Below are 18,693 nucleotides of genomic sequence, written 5' to 3' on the forward strand. Positions count from 1 at the left end.
GAGTTCCTTTATACTTTTTGATCCTGCTGTGTATATATTCCTCTAGTATTAATACTCCCCATCAAATAAATAAGTTTTTAAACTTCAAAAAAAGTTATTTATTCATGTACTTCTATTGGAAATTGTTTGATTGCTGCCCTTAATGCTGATATAATTTCTTAATCCACTTACTTGTCCCTGTTCAAAAATAATCCAATAAATGATTGCTATAATCTTACTAAGAGCTAAGTAGGGCTTAAGAGAATTAAGACATTTCTGTCTCACAGAGACTCACAGTCTTGTGGAGGTGTGTTTTGTGAAATTGTATCCCACCCTCACTATGTATGGATTCACTTGTCATGTCATTTAGGTAAAGTGTTCTCAATGTAGCAGAACTGTGTTTGTCAGAGGGGAACATGAGTCTGGAGGATAATGTTACAATATTTCTCCTCTGATTTAGGGCTGGAAGAGACATGGAGAAACCTGTTATAAGATTTACAAGGATGAGGTCCCTTTTGGAACCAACTGCAATCTGACTATAACTAACAGGTGAGACCATTAATAGGCATGTACTAACTAGCTTTCAACTCTGGGTTCTTGGTAAGTAGTCTTCCCAAGTAATTAGATACACTTTGAATTTAGATAGTAATCTAATCATTGTAAAAAAAAAAAAAAAAACCTTGTTATTTTGACTCTTGTTTTGTAGATTTGAGCAAGAATATCTGAATGATATGATTAAACATTATGATAAATCTACAAATATATATTTCTGGACTGGCCTGAGAGATATAGATTCACGTGGAGAGTACAGTTGGTCCAGTGCTAGTGGAGTAAAGCGTACTCTGACCTTTTCCAACTGGAATTCTGTTGAGCCAGGTGAGTGTCTTAATCCTTTAAAGTAATAGAATACATTGACTGGCAAATGCAGCATCCTTCCCAAATATGTTCTTCACTTAGCTTTGAAATGTGAGTGATTATCAAAGTTGCTAGCTAAAATGAACTTATTATGCTACCCTTAGGAACACCATGGTCTAGAGTATACTTCTGAATATACACTGCCTGATCTGGGTATAAATCATGTACTAGCAAATTACCTTGCACAAGTCATTAATTCCCACGGTACCTCAGTATGATAATGAAATCCATTCTTTAAGCTTGTTTTAAGGATCACTTCATTTAATCTTCATTTACTTATAAAATAAAATATATTGACAAGACCACAGGATAAGAGGGGTACAATTCCACACAATTCCCACCACCGGAGTTCCGTATCCCCTCCTTTGAAAGCTTTCCTGTTCTTTCTTCCTCTGGGAGTATGGACCCAGGGTCATTATGGGGTGCAGAAGGTGGGAGGTCTGGCTACTGTAATTGCTTCCCTGCTAAACATGGGCATTGGCAGGTAGATCCGTACTCCCAGCCTGCTTCTATCTTTCCCTAGATGGGTGGGGCTCTGGAGAGATGGGACTCCAGGGTACATTGGTGAGGTTGTCTGTCCAGGGAAGTAAGGTTGGCATCATGGTCGCATCTTCAACTTGGTGTCTGAAAAAACATTAAGATATAAAGAAGAACAAATTGTTTAATAATCAGGAACCTAAAGACAAGAATATAACAGATGAAATTTGGGGTCTCCATTTTGGAAAAAGCTAGTAGGTCATTTAATCTTAATAGTACCTGGCAATGAGTAAACATTACATTACCATTGTCATTATCATCAGTATATTTCTTTCCTCTATTTTCCTTTCCTAGCCTCTCTCCCATCTTGACTTAAAAGGTAGAGACACATGTTACAGTGCACAAAGTCTCTGGTTCAAGCCCCCAGCCCCTACCTGCAAAAAGGAAATTTCACAAGCAGTGAAGCAGAGCTACAGGTGTCTCTTTTTCTCTCCCTATCTCTCTCTTCCCTCTCAATTTATTTCTGTCTCTATCCTAAATAAATAAATAAATAAATTTTTAAAATGTGGAAACACTAGGAAATGTTTGGACTTTTATTTTAAAATGAAAATTTTAAGGGGGCCAAGCAGTGGACACACCCTGTTAAGCACACATATGACCATGGTAAACAACCCAGGTCCGAACCCCCACCCTCACCCCTACCCCCACCTTCAGGGGAGACATTTCACAAGTGGTGAAGCATGTTTGCCTCTCTAGCTCCCCCTACCCTCTCAATTTTTGTCTGTCCTGTCCAATAAAATAGAAAAAGATAAAGATAAAGCCCACAGGGAGTGAATTCTAAGTGCCAGCACTCAGCCCCAGTGATAACTCTAGTAGCAAATAAATAAATGGAAAAATAAATTTTTTAATTAGATTTTTCACTTCAATCCCAGCGTTTTCAGGTGGGTGTGTGGCTATGTCTGCTGGAAAGTCTCTTGGAAAGTGGGTGGTAAAAGATTGTAAAAGCTTCAGAGCACTTTCAGTTTGCAAGAAAATAAGTGAACCGCCTGAGCCTGAAGAAGTAACCCCCAAGCCTATAGACACTTGTCCTGAAGGCTGGCATAACTTACCTTCAAGTCTGTCTTGCTATAAGGTAAAGTAGCATTCTCATTTTTTAATGAAGTTATCTTTCTACTTAGATATCCTCACTCTGGCGTCCCTCCTCAAACTCGGATTTGATCCACCAAAGAGCAGAGTGCTGGATTGTGTGTTGGTTTGCATTATGCACGAAGCAGGTTTGAGCCTGGCCTCTACTGCATTGAAGGAAGCTTCGATGCTATAGTTCTTTCAGTCTTTCTCTTCCTCTCCTTTCAAAAATAGTAAGAGCTGAGAGTACTTGACAGGACCTCAGTTAGACTGTTTATCCTCTCAAACCACTCCTGTGCTATCCAAAAAATCAGTTTCAGATCCAAAACTTATTTCTTTCTAGGATTCTTTGTCCTGGAAGTTGAATAAACTGCTTGCCATACTGATACTTTGCTTTTGATTCTCTTACAACTCTAATTTATATTGTCAAGTGAAGAGCCCTAGCACATCTTACAGTGTAAAAAAAAGTTTCACCTAGAGGTCTGGATCAGTCACATGTACCACAAACAAATCATTACATATTAGTCATACATGACAATAGGCATTTGGTCTTCTGTTCACAAATCTCTGGTTCAGATAGTGTTTAATTCATCAAGTTTGGGTTTGAACTGTCAGCTTTGCTTTCAACTGCAAATTGACTATACTTGAATCATAGCTCTGAATTTAGATCTGTTGCCATTCAGCCTAGGGCTCGTGGTTAAGGGGGTTGCAGTTCTCATGGGCTTGTTCTTCTGATAGCCTTTTACTAGTACTGTCAAGCCCATTCACATAAGCTTATTTCAGTTTCTTCTTACTTCATCTCCATTTATTTTTGTTTTGTTTTAAATTTTTTATATTTATTTATTTTCCTTTTTGTTGCCCTTGTTTTTTTATATTTATTTATTTTTATTTTTGTTGCCCTTGTTGTCTTTTTTTATTGTTGTTGTAGATATTATTGTTGTTGTTATTGATGTCATCATTGTTAGATAGGACAGAGAGAAATGGAAAGAGGAGGGGAAGACAGAGAGGGAGAAAGACAGACACCTGCAGACCTGCTTCACCACTTGTGAAGTGACTTCCCTGCAGGTGTGGAGCTGGGGGCTCAAACCGGGATCCTTCCACCAGTCCTTGGGCTTCACGCCATGTTCACTTAACCCACTGCGCTACCACCCAGTTCATCTCCATTTATAGCCCATCAATCACAGCAGGTCAGATAACTAGGTCCCAAGTGAAGGTGCAAGCAAGTATACTCTACCCACTAAAGATCCATGGCAAGCATATATAAAGAACTAAAGTACTGGGACCAATAATTCTACCTACCATTGTGTCATCTGTTCTTCCTCTTCTTTTGAAATGATTATTTTATTGTCATATGAGTCATAACCAAGAAAACAATCCAAAGTAGCTGGTTTTATTTTGGCACATTCTCTCAATGTCCTCACATTAGTGCATTCTGTGCTTTGATTCTTCTTCATTAGAAAGTAATCCTATGGGCAGGGGTAGACAGCATAATGATTATGCAAAGAGACTCTAGAGCCATAGGCTCCAAAGTCCCAGGTTCAATCCCCTGCACCACCATATATCAGAGCTGAGCAGTGCTCTGGTTAAAAAAAGAAAGAAAGTAAGTAATCCTATACTTGTACAAGTCTGAGTGTATTATGTTTAAAATTGTGCTGTTAGTATATTTCTTGGTGAAAATCTTCTCCATAGCATTCCTATGTGCTGGGGGCCGGCCCTGTCAGAGTAATTAGGGTACTTTTAGGAAAAGGGGAGTCGGTGAATGAATGAAGTGAGAGACACATCAGCTGCTTCAAGTGCAGGAGAAAGGCACCTCTGGCCTCTGTCTGCAGAGCTTTATTATTTAAACACTTTTCACCTGGATACAGTTGATATCACGCAAGACCATTTTTATTAACATCAAAAATAACTCCAGACATTATTATCATTTTAGGCATGTTCTCCTTGAAAGTTCCCTTGGTCTGAGACAGCCTGCCCTCCCCTAGGTTTTGACCATCTGTATGGCGTTGGTGTGGCTAAAATAACTTCAAACATTACTCTCTGTTTCGGCCATCTGTGTTGGGTTAGCATATCTTTTCTGGACCTCAATCTAATAGCTTTTCTTCTTAACCCATTCTTGGATGGGTCTAACCAAATAACACTTTTCTAATATCTAGTAAACTGTCTACCTAAAGAAATCTTCTGTATTAAAGTAAGCACAAACCATGGGGACTCTCTTCTGGCATATATATATATATATATATATATATATATATATATATATATATATATATATATATATATATATATATATATATATATATATGAGTTTACTAACTTCTGCCCATTCACCCTTACCTCAAACTACTTAACTACACAACTTCTATATTAATCATAGATACCTATAAAGGAAACAGGGGGTCTGTGGGTGAAGGTAAGTGATGGGCCTATTTATTTTTAGGTGGAAACCACAGTCTGCCACTCATTCTATAAACCACCCATAGTTCTGTTTTTTGGTTGAGTCCAGCTTATTAGCTATTGAGAAGCTGAAGTGGTGACAAATAGCTCTTTTTCTGAAAGCCTGTTAATGAGTGCAGCAGCTTCTACTCCTAGGCCATTTTTAGTCTTATTACACTCACTGCCATAATTATTGTACTTCCCCTGTGTACTTCACTGTTGTACTTTAGTGTTGTACTTCACTGTTGTACTTCCCCTGTGTACTTCACTGCCGTAATTGTTGTACTTCCCCTGTATGCTTCCCCTGGGGGGGGTCTCTTTTTATTGCCCCCAGGTAATATTTGTGTATTTTCAGTATAGCCAGTAAGTCCTCAAGTTACCAATGTAATTAAAAACAAAAAGGATGAAAAGCTTCAGTTTGGTCCAGGACTTCCTGCTTTGAAGGCAGTCCCAGCCTGCCCTGGACTCTGTCAGACAGCAGACTTGACTTCGCCTCCGCCACCTATGTATCCTTGTCATCCTTACCTACAGGTTCACTTTAATTTTCAAGCACCTATAATGCAGAACATGGTATCTTGTTAGAGAAATTTCACAGTTTGACTGAGGAAAAATATTCTTTTGACAGTTACGGTTGGCACCTGTGCTGGTCTTCAGTTAACAGTTCAGTAATAACTGTGTCATAGTACACATTTATCTATGTCTTCATTATACCTGTGCCATCCATTTCAGGAACCAAAAACTTTAACTATAATTTATTTTAAATTATGTCATTTTAAAATTTAAATTATTTTAAAGTATGACTATCTTATAGTCATAAGACCAAATTGGCCATGTTTAAGGTAGTAAAATCATAGGTATTATTTAAAAAATAAGTAAGCATTCCACACACAAAAAAGAAAATAAGTAAATATTTTATTTTTTAAGCTCTTTCATATAGAAAGAATTGTAAGAAAGAGAAACTGGGAAGAAGCTGAGAGATTCTGCCAGGCTCTTGGAGCACACCTCCCTAGCTTCAGTCATATGGATGAAATAAGGGAATTTCTTCACTTAGTAATGGACCAGTTCAGGTAATACTTTAAATATGTTGTCATCTCAAATTTTATTTCCCAATCAGAAATTTAATGTAGGGGGCTGGGCGGTGGTGCAGCAGGTTAAGTGCACATGACACAAAGCACAAGGAGCAGCGTAAAGATCCTGGTTCTGGCTCCCCACCTCCAGGGGGGTCACTTCACAACCAGTGAAGCAGGTCTCTGTCTTTCTCTCCCCCTCTCTGTCTTCCCCTCCTCTCTCCATTTCTCTCTGTCCTATCCAACAACGAACAATATCAACAATGGCAATAATAATAACCACAACAAGGCTACAACAACAAGGGCAACAAAAGGGGGGGTGGAATGGCCTCCAGGAGCGGTGGATTCATGGTGCAGGCACCGAGCCCAGCAATAACCCTGGAGGAAAAAAAATAAATAAAAGCATAAAAAATTGCCATAATTTTCCCACTCAAACTAACCATATTTATTGTACTCTTATCCTAGCTAACGCAAAGCCATATACACAGAACATGTTGTCTGCTTAATACATGCTCCATTAACCAAGAAATTGTCTTTGTTGTGCTCAGAAAGAAGGCATATTTTAATGCTCAGATTATTGGGACCACTGTGATACCTCAATGGAAAGGTCGTCTTCATTGCCAAGTGCATAACCCAAATTCAACCCCACGGTATACCACACGGGACTATTATAACACCTGGGAAGCTTCAATGCTTTGGTGTCTCTCATTCTCTATCTCCTCTCTCTATCTTCTATCTTCTTCTCCTCCTCCTCCTCCTCCTTTCTCTCTCTCTCTCTCTCTTTCTCTCTCTCTCTCTCTCATAGTTGATCTGGTACACTGAAGCCCCAATGACAACAACTAAGAGCCCTTAAGTTTTTACTGTGGCTCGAAAGGAAAAGAAGCAAGCAAACTCATTTACTCCAGAAAATTATTCTAAAGCTTACTTCTTGAACTCCTAGTCTAATTCTGTATCTATTTTTATTTCAGCGAAAAGGAATGATGGTGCATGCACCAAGTCATTAAGGCTCTAAGATCTTTTTACAACTTTTAATGGCAACCCACCAGGGAAAGCCACTAGAGAAGAAAAATAGTCATAGTATTAAAAGAAAACCTTGTTTGCAATGCCTTTGCCACTGTGTGTACTACCTCCTGTGTTGCTGACTAAGCACCCTCATCAAATAGTGCTTATTCAGGGTTATGTCTGAGATACTATTTTCCTTAGATAACAGCTGCAGCAGGAAATTTGATTGAGAGTAGGATTTTTAACAAAACACACATATTAACCTTTCATGCAATGTATTCATAATCTAATATACTTGAAACCATATCCTGGAGTATAAATTGATAAAGAGAAAATTTCAGTTTGATTTGATTCCCTAGTTGTCATCAGATTTTCTTAAATTCACATTAGAGGTATGCAATTATTAATGACTTTTTATTTCATCATCTCTCTGCCAACAGATAAATTCCAAGTCAAATCAGGAATAAGTTACTATTGAGAAAATATCAGCCAATTCTTACCGCACACACATACAAGGAAAAAAAAAAAAACAAACAGAGTTGGCTACTTGTTTTCTTATTTGTAGCAAACTAATGAATCCCTTAAAATGAAAACTACAAGTGTCTGGGTTGAAATGAAATTCAATCTTACAAAGCAGTCAAGATTAAACTTTTTTGACAATGGGATAAATGGTGCTAAGAAACTATTCTCAGAGGTAAAAGAGAGGATAGAAATAGACTTGAAAGCAGAGATGTAAGAGATTGTAAGAGATGAGTTAGTAAAAAGGTTTTGAAAAGAGCTTTCAGAGGCTTTCTATGGAAATTGACCCTAAAGATGACAGCTAGTATCTTATCCTCTTCCTAGCAGTTATTTTGACTATGTAAAGAGATATAAATACCTAATGCTTATTTTAAAGAAACAAAATCTACACAAATTCTCCTAGTCCAAAAGAATTAGTGTCAAATGTTGTTTTTAAAAGTGAAATTATAGGAAGTTGGGCAGTAGCGCAGCAGGTTAAGCGCACGTGGCACCAAGTTCGAGGACCAGCATAAGGATCCCAGTTCTAGCCCCCAGCTCCCCACCTGCAGTGGAGTCCCTTCACAAGTGCTGAAGCAGGTCTGCAGGTGTCCATCTTTCTCTCCCCCTCTCTGTCTTCCCCTCCTCTCTCCACTTTTCTCTGTCCTATCCAACAATGACAACATCAATAATAACAATAATAACTACAACAACAATAAAAACAACAAACGGTAATAAAGGGGGAAATTAATTAATTAATTAATTAATTTAAAAAGTGAAATTATAGGGAGTTGGGTGGTGATGTTCCTGGTTACATTTTATTACTCACAAGGACTCAGGTTCAAGCCCCTGATCCCCACTTTCAGGGGGGAAGCTTCAAGAAGCCGTGCTCCGGTGTCTCTCGTTTTCTCTTCCTTTCCCCCTCCCCCTGCCCTTTTGATTTCTCTCTATCCTGTCAGATAAATAAATAAATAAAATATTTGGAAAGTGAAGTTGTATCCCCAAGTAAAGATGTGTGAGAAAACTTAGCCTCCTCTTTATTTTAGTTATTTGACATTAATTATACTGTATGGAATATCTCAACCAGTGGTTTAGAAATTCAACAATCAAGTATGGTATTTGGAAGACTATAAGAAAGCTCTGATTAGTTAAAGACACAAGTATAAAGTCCATTAATATGAGCTAACCTCAAACTGTACTTAGTTGTTTCCAGTGGATTTGTGTTATGTTTACTGGTGAACTTTCTCTATAAAAGAAAATAGTTCTGGGGCCAAGCAGTAGCACACAGGTTACAATGCTTGAAGACCTCGTTTTGATCCCTGCTCCCCACCTGCAGGGAGGAAGCTTCCACTTGCAGGGGGGAAGCTTTTATGAGTAGTGAAGCAGACCTGCAAGTGTCTCTTTTTCTCTCTCCTGATCTATTTCCCTCTCCCATCTCAGTTTATCTCTGTCCTATCTAATAAAAAAGCAGACATGGAAGGAAAAGTAACCACCAGGAGTGATGAATTCATTGTGCAGGCACTGAGCCCCCACAATAACCCTGACAGCAATTAAAATATATAAATTAATTAAAATGAAAATAATGTAACTATAAAAACTCAAGAATACAGCTGCCATAGTCCACTGTAATATGTTGAAAAACTCCAGGCTAAAGGATGCAAAAGTGCTTATTGATAAAATGTGAGAGTGAGACCAAGAGGTAGCTCACACAATGAAACAGACATGTTACCTACTGTACCCAAGAACCCAGGTTTTAGCATGAGCACCACTTAAAAAAGAATACTATGGACAGCATGAAGGGAAGCTTCATGAATGATGAAGGAATACTGTGGTATCTCTCCTCTCCCCAAATCCCATATGAAATTATAAAAAGATGCAAAAAATTTTCAAAGAGCAGTAAAATTGTATTTATACAATGATCCAGTGACCATTTTAAAAATAAGAAATTAATTTTAAAATAATAAAATATGAAGGAATACTAAACATAGGAAATATATAAAAATGAACTTTCTGTGTATGTGTTATGTGTGTGTATATATATCTATATAGATGAAAGAAAAGCATGAGAAAAAGACAGCCTGGGAGTAGACAATTTACTCAAGCACAAAATCTCAGCACCAAGCAGGCAGGGGAAATAGCATAATGGTTATACAAAGAGACGCTCATGCCTGAGGCTCTGAAGTCCCAGGTTCAATCCCCTGTACAAGCCAAAACTGAGCAGTGCTTTGATAAAAATTTAATAATAATAATATAAAAATTAAAATTAAAAAATAAAGTCTCAGCACCACCAAATAAAGTAGTTAAATGGCTGGGCAGTATGGTAGAGTTCACACATTGCCATACACAAGGACCAAGATTCAAGACCCCAGTCCCTTCCTACAGAGATAAGCCTCATAAGCTGTGGAACAGTGCTACAGGTGTCTCTCTTCCTCTCACCCTCTATCTCCTCTACACTCCTCAATTTCTCTCTGTTCCATCAAATAAATAAAATTAAAAAATAGTAAAACAAAATGAAATTTTTTAAAATTTTTTTTAATTTAATTTTTATTTATTTATTCCCTTTTGTTGCCCTTGTTGTTTTATTGTTGTAGTTATTATTAATGTCGTTGTTGTTGGATAAGACAGAGAGAAATGGAGAGAGATGGGGAAGACAGAGAGGGAGAGAAAGACAGACACCTGCAGACCTGCTTCACCGCCTGTGAAGGGACCTGCCTGCAGGTGGGGAACCGGGGGCTCGAACCGGGATCCTGACGCCAGTCCTTGAGCTTAGCGCCACCTGCGCTTAACCCGCTGTGCTACAGCCCAACTCCCAGAAAATGAAATTTTATCTGTGTTCTGCATTTTAAAGAAAATACTGTTTTGTTATGTTTTGTACCTAAAGCCATTGTCTAGTAATGAAACTCTGTTGTCAAGTTTTGGAATAATCATCCATTCTTTTTTTTTTTCACCTCTTAAGCAGAAAGAGGTATTTATTATGTCTGTTTTCATGTAAAGAAATTAAATATTTATGTTTTGATAGATGTCCTATATTTAAGGATTAATTTTATTTCAGGAGATTTTTTTTCCACTATATTGGAAGGGTTTCATAGTTTACAGTACAGTGGTTGACACATCATTTCCTCATAATAAGTGTCTGCACTCTCCCACCCAACCTAAGTCCTTTTCTTTCATCATACACCAGGAACTCAGAGCCCTTCAATCCCAACCCTTTCTCTCCTTCTTTAGAACCTTTAGCTTTGATGCAATGCAACACACTCAAATTTTACCTTATTTTCTCTTACTGTCCTTGTTTTTGAATGAAATCATTCAATATTTGTCCTTCTCTTTCTGGATTATCTCACAGATATATTTTTTAATTTTTTTAATATTTATTTATTCCCTTTTGTTGCCCTTGTTGTTTTATTGTTGTTATTATTGTTGTCATTGTTATTAAGACAGAGAGAAATGGAGAGAGGAGGGGAGACAGAGAGGAGGAGAGAAAGATAAACACCTACAGATCTGCTTCATCGCCTGTGAAGAAACTCCCCTGCAGGTGGGGAGCCAGGGGGCTCAACCCCGGATCCTTATGCGGATCCTTGCACTTTGCGCCACGTGCGCTTAACCCACTGCCCGACTCCCACAGATATTTTTTAATGTAGCTAGAAACTGCCTTTCGGTTAGTGGCAAGATATTCCAGATAAATGTACTATTTTAAGCACTTTAGACATTTGAATGCTAAATATTTTTGCCAAATGCTGTGTTTAAATTTTCTTAACACTTATTTTTGGCATAGTAACCAACGTTGGCTGTGGATAGGCTTGAATAAAAGAAGCCCAGATTTACATGGATCCTGGCAATGGAGTGATCGTTCACCAGTAAGTCTAAATCTTCTTGTTTTAGAGTATTAGTTTCAATTAAAAAAAAAATTTAACTGAATATTAGGTACTACAGCCACATCCTGTACAACTATTAAAATTATGTAAACCTAGGCCAGGGGAATAACTCAGAGGAATTACATACATGAGGCCCCTTATTCATTCCCTGGCACCATATAATGCAAGTGCTCTAACCTCTCACCCATTCATAAAAACAAATCTTTAAAAAAAAGATGTAGCTGTATCTTCACTGAAAATAGAAGAGACTCACATATGAAGTTGGGAAAAATAAGTCAATCTCATTTTTATTTTTAAAAAGAAACCATACATATAGTCTAAATGCATTTCAAAATTAATTAATTAAAATTAATTAATCAGATAACCCCATTACAACACATACCAAAAGAAAGTACAAAAGAAAGGAAGGAGTCTTGCATACCTAGATTCTCTAACTCCCACTGTGATTTTTTTTTTTTTTGGCCTCCAGAGCTCTGTGCCTGCACCACAAATCCACTGCTCCTAGAGGCTATTTTTTCCCTTTTGTTTTCCTTGTTGTTTTATCCTTGTTGTGGTTATTATTGTTGTTATTGATGCCATTGTTGTTGGGTAGGACAGAGAAACCAAGAGAGGAATGGAAGGCAGAGAGGGGGAGAGAAAGACCTGCTTCACCACCTGTGAATCGACCCCCGCCTCCTGCAGGTGGGAGTCGGGTGCTCCAACCGGGATCCTTATGCCAGTCCTTGCGCTTTGCGCCATGTGTGCTTAACCCGCTGCGTTATCACCCGACCTCTTCCCATTGTGATTTTAACAGCATTTGACTGCTCTTCTGAACGTGTAGTCTCCTTTGTTTGGAAACCAATGACATTATAGTATTTTCCTAATTCCTCACATGATTTAGTATACTGGTACCAAATAAAGTTGGAACAGTTTTTTTATATAAAAAGTGTGACCTATGAATACACCTGAATAATTAAAACTACCTTACTTATATGTAAATTATAAATACTTATACATCAATCTTAAATTCTTAAACCTCTCTTATCTTAAGGTATCTACTGTTATCATGACAGATGAGTTTCAGCAGGATTATGATGTCAGAGACTGTGCTGCTGTAAAGGTCAGTGCAATTCTAGAAAATTTGCATATTTAAAAACCAAATCTGGAGTCTGTTGGGTCCTGGTGCATGGTTGTAGAAATAGATCTAAATTGGAGGTAATGATGTTTTGCATACATCTATCACAGAAAGATGAGGAATTATACCTAAGTGTCAGCAACTATACTGTAAAACATTAAGCCCCTAATAAAATGAGTTTTTAACCTGGTATTATCTGCAATCAGGGATCCGGTCCAAGGAGATCCTTGTGTATGTGGAGCATGATATTAAGAACTGTGAAAGGTAAAACATATACCCTTGGCCCAGTTCAAAAGTAACCTAATTTATACTTAATTTTAAATGATTAAACTAACAAGTAGACTGAGTAAGGCTGATGAAACTTCTATGAGGAAATGATTCCTAAGCCTTTATCCAGAAAGATATGTGACTTGAATTGGGCCTGTAAGAATGAATGTAGAATTGGCATAGGAAGGACATGAATCCTTGTGATACACATTTTTCTAATGGGGAAATGAAAGGAAGAGGAGTTCTAAAATAAAATAAGAGTAGAAGGGGAGGGGCAAGATGATGAAGATAATAGGATAAAAACCAGGAAGTTTAATTAGTGTTGTGGTTGAAAACAAAGGTAAGAAATTGAAATGATGATATGTTAAGGAGTTTTGTATTTTTGGTAGGTAGTAACACATTATCAAAGTTTTTTTTTTACATGAACCAAGTCATATATTTAACTTGGAAGAATATTTATCTTGAGATAAATTTCAAGACATGCTATCTTGGGTTAAAAAGAATAGTTAAGTATCTTCCTTTGCAGAATTAATTTATTTGTAAATTTAATAAATAGTATGTCCAAGCAGTCAGTGATGCTTTGGGAGATACAACAATGAAAAAGTCTAAAATAAGCATTGTCGTCGTCATAGAACTTACTATATAGCAATAACTAAACAGGGAATCAGGCGGTAGTGCAGCGGGTTAAGCACAGGTGGCACAAAGCACAAGGACCTGTGTAAGGATCCCAGTTCAAGCTCCCAGTTCCCGACCTGCAGCGGGGTCACTTCACAGGTGGTGAAGCAGGTTTGCAGGTGTCTTTCTCTCCCCCTTTCTGTCTTCCCCTCCTCTATTTCTCTCTGTCCTATCCAACAATGATTACATCAATAACAACAACAATAATAACTACAACAATAAAAAACAAGGGCAACAAAAAAGGGAATAAATAAATAAAAGAAATAACTAAACAAGCAACTGCAAGGTTATGACAGATGATGTATAAATTCTATACAAGAGCAAGAGTTTGTGGAAAAGTAATAATGATAGTGACAGTGACGATGAGGAGGCTGGTCTTTATTATTGGCTCATGAGGAAGGCACACCATTAGTAATTGTACATATTAGCATTTAAGTAGCCTTTTGCAGCAGTTACTGTTGACTTATTCATCTTACAAGGAGAGAACTGAATTCCAAATAACATAACTGAAATTTGATTTCCTATGTCTGAATATTGTCTTTGCTCTATAAGCCTTAGAAAGAGATTCCAAATGGTGATTTACCAGAAATGTTACAGGAAAAACGGACTGGGTGGCAGTGGTGCACCTGATAAAGCTCATACATTACAGTGCATGGGGACCTGGATTCAAGCCCTAAGTTCCTACCTGCATGGAGGAAGTAGACAAGCTGTGAAACGGTGCTGCAGGTCTCTCTCTCTCTCTCTCTCTCTCTCTCTCTCTCTCTCTCCTCCCTCCCTCCCTCCCTCCCTCCCTCTCTCTCTCTCTCCCTCTCTATCTCCTCCTTCCCTCTCAATTTCTCTTTCTCTATCCAAAATAAATAAGTAAATAAACTATTTTTAAAATGTTATGGGAAGGTTAAGGTAAATAACTAAGGACATTGGAAATCATTATTTTAAAAGTAATTGTTCAAGTTCAACAACTGTCTTATAAACTATTATTTCCTCCAATAAAATGATCTGGAAAAAAGTAATTGTCCTAGAAATTAACTGAGTATTGTCATTACCAATAGTATATATAATTCCCAGTTTGGCACATGGAAAGCAATTTGTGAGATTTCCAGAGAGCTCATGCAGGAAAATATATTCTATGTAAATTAAGTTCTTACTGTGTGAAAAGATCTGAAAATCTACCACAAAAGTGAAGAAAAGAGTGATCAATGCAACTGCATCATAAATAAGGCCTGCAAGGGCAGTGTTCTAGAAGGGAAATCATCTCTTTCCTGCCAGAGTACCCACCATAATCTTTAAGGAAAAAAAACTGTCTGGACAAAAAAGGAATTCTTGCCTCTTTCGGGTCTTGTCCTCCCTTATTTCTCCTGTTTTTTTGATGGCAATTTGAAGTGAGCCATTTTGGAAGAAGTCAGCATTCTAACAATGAAGAGCAACACCAATAAAGGCACTGAGGCACATAATTCCATACTTATGTGTCACTCTCTTACAAAACTTTTTTTAGTAACAGTCAAGGGTCTAGAAACCAGTGAACTTAATATTCTTTTTGAACTTTATTTATCCCAGATCTAAGGATACACATTTATATAATTATATATCAACATAAACAAATTGTTTTGGACATTAATGTGACTTTATGTTTCTTTTGTTCAGCCTCTTTGGAGGCTTTTACAATAAGTTTAAACACCTGCAGTTTTCATGAAACAAATATCTTATGTGCCTACTTAGTTCTAGAGCTAAGTAAGATTTACAATTTTGTAAGCAATACTTCAACTTCAAAATATTCTGTGATACTCTCTCCTTTAGGTTGTTCATAGGTCATTGCGAAGAGGCTGGTATTTCCACGATGACACAGAATTTATGTATTTAAGGCCTTTTGCTTGTGATACAAAACTTGAATGGGTGTGCCAGATCCCAAAAGGTAAGTGACTATTACTCCTTTTTATGTTCTTTTCATGTGGACATTGTGAATTTTGAGCAAAAAAAAAAAAATGCATACTTTACTTTATAGGTTTTAAAAGACAATAACAGTATAGTGACTATCTTAGGTTCAATTCTGCCTGATAGAAGTCGACATTGGGTAAAGGAACCCTTTTACACTGCTGATAGAAATGTAAATTGGCTCAACACCTCTGGTGAGCAGTCTGGAGAACTCACAGAAGGCTAGTAATAGACTTGTCCTATTACCCAACAATTCCTCTCCTGAGGATATATCCTAAGGAAGCAAACACACCCATTAAAAAAGAGCTAGGAGCACAATTTGTAATAGCTCAAACTTGGAAACAACCTAGGTATCCAACAATAGATGAGTAGCTAAGAAAGTTGTGGTAGGTATACATGATGGAATACTACTAAGCTATTAAGAATGATGAATTCACCTTCTTCAGCTCATTTTGGATGAAGCTTGAGGGAATCTAAGTAAAATCAGCCAGAAAGAGAAGAATTTATATAGAATGATCTCATTCATGGGCAGAACTTAAGAACAGAAAAGGGAAACATAGAGTAAAACATGGATTGGTTTAGTCTGTTACACCAAAGTAAAGGACTCTGGAGAAGGAGGACAAGGAGAGGGGTGGGAATGGGAGGGACTTTCTGGTCAGTACAAAAAGATGGGCCTAATTTGAGGGTGAAAATATTTTGCAGACACCTATCTTGGTGATATAAGAAATTGTACCTATGTGCCAACAAGTATAGTGTAAACCATTAACTTCTCAATAAAAAAAAATTAAGAAAAAAATTAACTGATGAAAACCATGAATTATCTCTACCTTCTAACCTCCCCTAAAAAAAAAAAACTGACATAATCTTTATTATTGTTTAATGCAATAAAATTGGTTCATAGCACAGTGAATGTCTAGGTGTACAGGTTCACATCTCTTAAATATATGTTACCATACCATGACTACCACCAAAACACCAATGTCCCTCTACCAGGCCTCTCTCCTGCTTTGTTCATTACTCCCCTTCCTCTCTCTGGTAACTCCAGTCCTACAGACAGAATCCAATGATTGAATTTAATCTGGCTTTACCTGTTCCCTTGATTTTTTTTTTTTTTACATATATATTCCACTTACAAGTAAAATAATGCAGTATTCAGCTTTTATATTCTCAGACCCCTAAGTATAAAATTGCTGGATTGTATGTTAAATCTATTTTGAATATTTTGAGAAACTACCGTATTGCTTTTCATATAGGGTGAACAGTTTGTATTCTCCTTAGCAATACAGGATTCGTTTTTCTCTTGTACCTTGCTAGTACTTGTTTCTCCTCATCTTGATATACAGGGTTTGAGGTGCTATCTGATTATTCTTTTTATTTTCATTTTCTTGATAATAAATGGTAAAAAGCATTTTTCATGTTTCTGTTCATCATCTGTATTTCTTCTATACAGAAGGGGTACATTTCCATACAATGGCCACCCCCAGAGCTCCTTATCCAATCCCATCCCTTGATATCTTCCCTATTCTTTATCCCCTTGAGAGCATGGACCCATAATCATTGTGGGGTGCAGGAGGTGGAAGGTCTGGCTACTGTAATTGCTTCTCTGATGAACATGGATGTTGACAGGTCAATCCATACTCCCAGCCTGTCTCTCTTTTTCCCAAGTGGGGCAGGGACCTGGTAAGGCAGGGATCCAGGACACATGGTGGGGTTCTCTGCCCAGGGAAGTCAGGTTGGCATCATGGTAGCATCTGGAACCTGGTGACTGAAAAAGAGTTAAGATATAAAGCAGAACAAATTGTTGACTAATCATGAACCTAAAGCAAGAATATTGCAGATGAAAGTTTGGTGTATCCATTTTGGGAAAAGTTAGTAGGTCTATTTTAGGTATATTCCAAGGGGCCCATGACTTTACTAGTTTTTGCCTGAGCCTGACATCTAATATGCAGGTAGACTCAAGTTGTTATCTGGGGAGATGATGTCATACTTGGAAAAAGGACTAGATTTTGGAATCTGCAGGTGCAGTATCAGTTGGTATGACTTGGGAGAAGCATTCAGGAAAGTGAGCCCCACCCTAGAGGTTCCAGGATGGGGAGAAACGTGGGCTTTATAGAGAAAGGGGAAGTTTCCTGCTGTCTTAGGGGTTAAGAAAGCAGTATATAGTTATTGCTGTAACCAAATTATTTGGCAATTGGGTTAACTTTGAAAATCCCATTGTTAGGATTTGCTGTATCATACAAGACCTCATTATAATTTATGTCCTTTATGCTATTTATATATAGCTGTATCTTATAAAGTAATGCCACCAGTTGCTTCTGTTCTCCCTGGTCTAAGCTTTTTGGAGACAATATTTCAAAGAAAATTCATTATTAGGAATGTATTAACAATTGAGCCCACTGTTAAAATTCAATCTGATTACCAATTTGAAGTCTTAAGTGCTTAGATTTAAGGAACAAATACTCAGCCTATGGTCTGTCTATACATCAAAAAGTTTGAGACATTCAATCCATTTTCTCCCTCTCATATTAACTAAATAGTTATTTGTAAGACTGTAAGTTAATAAGAGTATATATATATATATATATATATTACCACCATTCCCACTACCAAAGGTCTGTTTATCTACCTTCACCCTTCATCCAGAGATTTTTATTTTGGTGCCATACTCCAAATTCAGTCAGATTCTGCTTTGAGTTTCCCTTTCTGTTTTTTCTTCTCAACTTCTGGTTATGAATGGGATCATCCTATACTCATCTTTGTCTTTTTGACTTATCTCACTAAACATAATTCCTTCTAGCTCCATCTAAGATGGGTCAGGGAAGGTGGGCTCATTGCTCTGAATAGCTGAATAGTATTTTTTTTATTTTTTTATATATTTATTTATTTTCTCTTTTGTTGCCCTTATTGTTTTTTATTGTTGCTGTAGTTATTATTATTGTCTTTGTTAGACAGGACAGAGAGAAATGGAGAGAGGAGGGGAAGACAGAGAGGGGGAGAGAAAGATAGAAACCTGCAGACCTGCTTCACCACCTGTGTAGCAACTCCCCTGCAGGTGGGGAGCCAGGGGCTTGAACTGGGGGCTTGGATCCTTAAGCCTTAAGCTGGTCCTTGAGCTTCGCGCCATGTGCGCTAAACCCACTGTGCTACTGCCAGAAGCCCAGTAATTTTTTTATTAATAGTTCCTTCTGCTGTACAGATTTTCACTTTGAGATAATTCCACTGGCTTATTTTGCTTCTGTTTTCCCTGCTGTTGAACTCAAATCTCCAAAAGCTTTTCTGAAGCAAGAATTGTTGAGTATTCTGCAAATGTTTTCTCCTGTATATATTATGGTTTTTGTCCTAA

At 37.4% G+C, this 18,693-nt stretch overlaps 1 protein-coding gene across 2 annotated transcripts in view; it reads left to right on the forward strand.

Moving 5' to 3' along the window:
* The window catches only part of LOC103126472 (lymphocyte antigen 75), a 196,812-nt gene that overhangs the window by 55,117 nt on the left and 123,002 nt on the right, over positions 1–18,693 (forward strand). For both annotated transcript variants that reach the window (XM_060177870.1, XM_016194421.2), the window contains exons 10-16: positions 440–528; positions 686–855; positions 2,304–2,503; positions 5,854–5,996; positions 11,266–11,347; positions 12,396–12,464; positions 15,216–15,330. In XM_060177870.1, coding sequence (XP_060033853.1) covers positions 440–528; positions 686–855; positions 2,304–2,503; positions 5,854–5,996; positions 11,266–11,347; positions 12,396–12,464; positions 15,216–15,330 — 868 coding nt within the window. The remainder of the gene's footprint in view (positions 1–439; positions 529–685; positions 856–2,303; positions 2,504–5,853; positions 5,997–11,265; positions 11,348–12,395; positions 12,465–15,215; positions 15,331–18,693) is intronic.

This window comes from Erinaceus europaeus, chromosome 18 (genome assembly GCF_950295315.1).
Source record: "Erinaceus europaeus chromosome 18, mEriEur2.1, whole genome shotgun sequence".
Lineage (NCBI taxonomy): Eukaryota > Metazoa > Chordata > Mammalia > Eulipotyphla > Erinaceidae > Erinaceus > Erinaceus europaeus.